Genomic DNA, 3525 nt, shown 5'->3' with positions numbered 1-3525 from the left:
CTCTTTCTCTCTCTCACTCTCTCTCTCTCCCTCTCTCTCATCTGTGGCATTTCCACATGCCCGTACAATTTTCTTGGAGAGAGACAAGTGTTGGCTTGACCTCTATAACCATCTGACTGATTTTTCTTAATTTGATCTCGATTCTCCCTCTGTTCCAGCTATGACTACTTAGAGTTTGCTGATGCACGAGGCCTGAAGTTGCGGTTTGACGAGAAGGTGGGCACTGGACGCTGGCCTCGCAAAGTGACCTTCAGTGGGCCTTACGTCCTCTTCTCCTTCCACAGTGACAGCAGCAACACGGACTGGGGATACAAGTTTACCGTGAGTCATGGGTTATTGGCTAGTAGTCTGGTGCGGATTTGAACCTTTTTTCCAAGCAAACAACTGTTATCGTTATCTCTCCTCCTTTTCTTTGTGTGTTACTCTCTAGTAACACCTGTAATATTCTGCACTTGTTTATAACATATTTTTGTTGCAAGTGCCATAAAACTTTGGCTAAAAAATAAAACATGACATGATTCTCATAGATAATTGCAGTACTACTTGACCTATGGATACCAAATTGTCTTTGTCCTGAATGGGATTGTCATTGTGTTCAGAACATCAGGGTTAAAAGTTGTTGTTTTTTAATAGTTTGTTATGCACATACTCTTTTGCTATATGTATAATTCGGTGCTGCTTATAATTCATTCATATTGTAATTTTTATTAATTTCATATCCTAAATGTTGACAATTTTGGCAGAAGACAGTTTTCTCCTTCAAGGTTTGAATGTGTCTGTGTTAGTCCTGGCACAAGTTCTTCTCCTGTTACCTCTCATTACCCTAAAAGAGTAACGAGAGGCACTAGCGTTGTGCTAAGTGAATTCTCTCTGTCTCTGTTTTTGTCTGTGTGTGTGTGCATCTGATTTGTACATGTTTGTGTGTGTCAGGTAACGGCAAAAGGTGACCCAGATGTGCCCTTGTCCTGGCTCTCTGACCTTCACCTCTCTGTGGTTAAGCTCCTTGGACAGCTGTCTGGTGCAACTCTCAGCTCCAACCCAAGTAAGTCTCCAACATACTGCTCTGTGTGGGTGGTTGGCGGGTGCTCTGGTGTGGTTTGCTTCTTCTTTCCTATCAAACATCTATCATCCTTATCTCTCCTCCTTTTTTTGTGTTTGTTACTCTCTTGTAACACCTCTAATCTGCGGCACTTACATGACCTTATTGTGTTGCAAGTGCCGTAAAACACTTACAAAAACAAAATACTGCTCTGTGTATTTATTTGTGTGTGTGTATGTGTGTGTATTTTTGTATGTGTGTATATACGAGCATCTGTTTGTTCTGGTATGAGCATCTGTGTGTATGAGGGAGTGACAGAGAGACATACACATGAGCTTTGGTGTGTGCTGTTCCAGTCCGTACTATTGCTGTGTAAGTGTAGGTCTGTACATGCTGATTATGTATTTGACTATGTGTACAAACCTGCCAACCACTCTATGACAAAAAATGAGTTTTCCTCCGAATCCTTCTAAAAAAAATGTGAGTTTGGGGAAAAGTACAAAGGAGTAATGAGAACCCCTGTTGATTAAGGTTATGTACAAATCGAATGATGGCAGCGAATGAGTCTATGATGAGTTTACCTTCAACTGAAAGTCTCATGAGATTAAAAAAATTTCAGTCGCACAACTTTCGGAAAGAAGTGAAACTCGCGGGAGTGTATTTTCATGTTATTTAAGAAAGTCACAAATGACCTTACAGAAACAGAATTGGAGAAGAAAACGGGATTTTATGCAAATCCGATGGGGATTATTTAGTTGGCAAAAAAAATTTGGAGAGCTCCAGTTTTATCAGAGTACTTGGCAGGTTTGTGTATAATGTATCTCTGTTTGTCTGTGTGTATATCTGTAGTTTTGTGTATATGCATGTGTGCTTGTGTGGATGTAGGTGTGAGTATGTGTTTAGGTAAATGTGTCTGGTTTTGCACCTCATGTATTTCTCTGTGTGAAAGTGAGGAGGTGTGTGTATATATAGATGTGCTTGCGTGTAAAGGTTTGTGTGTGTGTACTTGGTGTATGTGTATGTGAGAGTGATTACACCTCATTTATGTGTCCATCTCCTGTAGTCATACTGTACAAATCCCTGCTTTGGCTCCACATAGATGTGTATGTGCATGCATGCTGTTTGTCTTTGTGTATGGGCATTACGTGATGTATTCTTATGTGCATGGTGTATGCATGTGTGCATGCATGCATGGTGTATGTGTATATGTATAACAGTGTGTGATGTATATGATTGTGTGTGCTTAGTGCATGTCTATATGTGTCCGTAGAGTGTCCATACACCTGACATATATGTCTCTCTGTCTCCCATAGTCATGCTGTACGAGAACCCAGGCCCTACTGAGGACCTAGTTGATCAGGATATTCTCCGCAGTGAGCTTTGGACCTCTTTGTTCCGCGGGGGATACATCGTCGGCAAACTGCAACGCTCGCTCTCTGGGAAATTTGTGAGTTCAGTCACTGGCTCCTCTGTTTGACGTTTTTCCTAGATTCATAACTTATTTCATGGATCTTTGATCTTGTATCTCTTTAATCGTCAAATGTTTTCTCTTTTTTTTAAACTGAACGTTTTTTTTCTCATTTGACATTTAAAGTGTTTTTCTTTTTGTCATCAGAATTTTCTAGTATTCTCAATTCTTTTTAAAATTTCTTTTAATTTGTCATGAAAAGTTGCTGTTTGTGAATTGGTCAGATAAATATAGTTATGCAAAGGAAATGCGTGTGGCTTGTAGAGCCCTACAGTTGGGGTTTCCACATTTTTATGCAGCATGCTTGTGTACATGACTATGTGTTTTTATACTTTAGACCTCCATGTAAATCTGTCTGTCTGTTTGTCTGTCTGTCTGTCTGTCTGTCTGTCTGTCTGTCTGTCTGTCTGTCTGTCTGTCTGTCTGTGTGTGTGTGTGTGTGTCTCTCTCTCTCTCTCTCTCTCTCTCTCTCTCCCTCTCTTTCTTCCCCCCCCCTCCCCTTCCCCTCTCCCTTCTCCCTCTCTCTCGTTCTCTCTCACTCCTTTGTCTCTTTTCTCTCCCTCTCCTTCTTTCACCTTTATCACAATATACTGTGTAACCCAGTGCTTCTGTTTTGTCCCCTCCAGGCAACGGGAGATGAGAGCCGAGTGAGCTCTTTCCTGTTGGAGGTGCTGTCTGTGGAAGAGAAGGGAGAGGAGAGCGCAGGCAACCATACAGCGGATGGATCTTTTCGGAAACAAGCCAGCCGATTCCTCACCAAGTCAGTCTTCATATGTGTGTGTGTGTGTATGTGTGTGTGTGCCTGAAGAAAGACACCAAATGTTAAAGTTTGACAGTTCGGGAGGTTTCTTATAATTATAGAAAATTCAATGATGTACACTATGTTCTTTGAACTTTTCAGATATCTCAAGAAGTTTTTGAGATGTTACAAGTTTTGAGAGCTGGTGTATAAAGATATGATATGGAAAAAAAAAACAGGTTTAAAATTTTACAAACGCAGTACACCATGAAGAGATAA

General features: G+C 40.8%; 1 protein-coding gene across 1 annotated transcript in view; it reads left to right on the top strand.

Moving 5' to 3' along the window:
- Positions 1-3525, top strand: part of LOC101846362 (zinc finger ZZ-type and EF-hand domain-containing protein 1) — a gene marked incomplete in the record, with an annotated part of 86668 nt that overhangs the window by 38135 nt on the left and 45008 nt on the right. The window contains 4 exon segments of the mRNA XM_013084372.2: positions 159-321; positions 931-1042; positions 2353-2486; positions 3134-3267. Coding sequence (XP_012939826.1) covers positions 159-321; positions 931-1042; positions 2353-2486; positions 3134-3267 — 543 coding nt within the window.

This window comes from Aplysia californica, unplaced genomic scaffold (genome assembly GCF_000002075.1).
Source record: "Aplysia californica isolate F4 #8 unplaced genomic scaffold, AplCal3.0 scaffold00287, whole genome shotgun sequence".
Classification (NCBI taxonomy): Eukaryota; Metazoa; Mollusca; class Gastropoda; order Aplysiida; family Aplysiidae; genus Aplysia; species Aplysia californica.
Note: the sequence above shows the minus strand (reverse complement) of the source record. Positions and strands in the feature narration are given on the sequence as shown.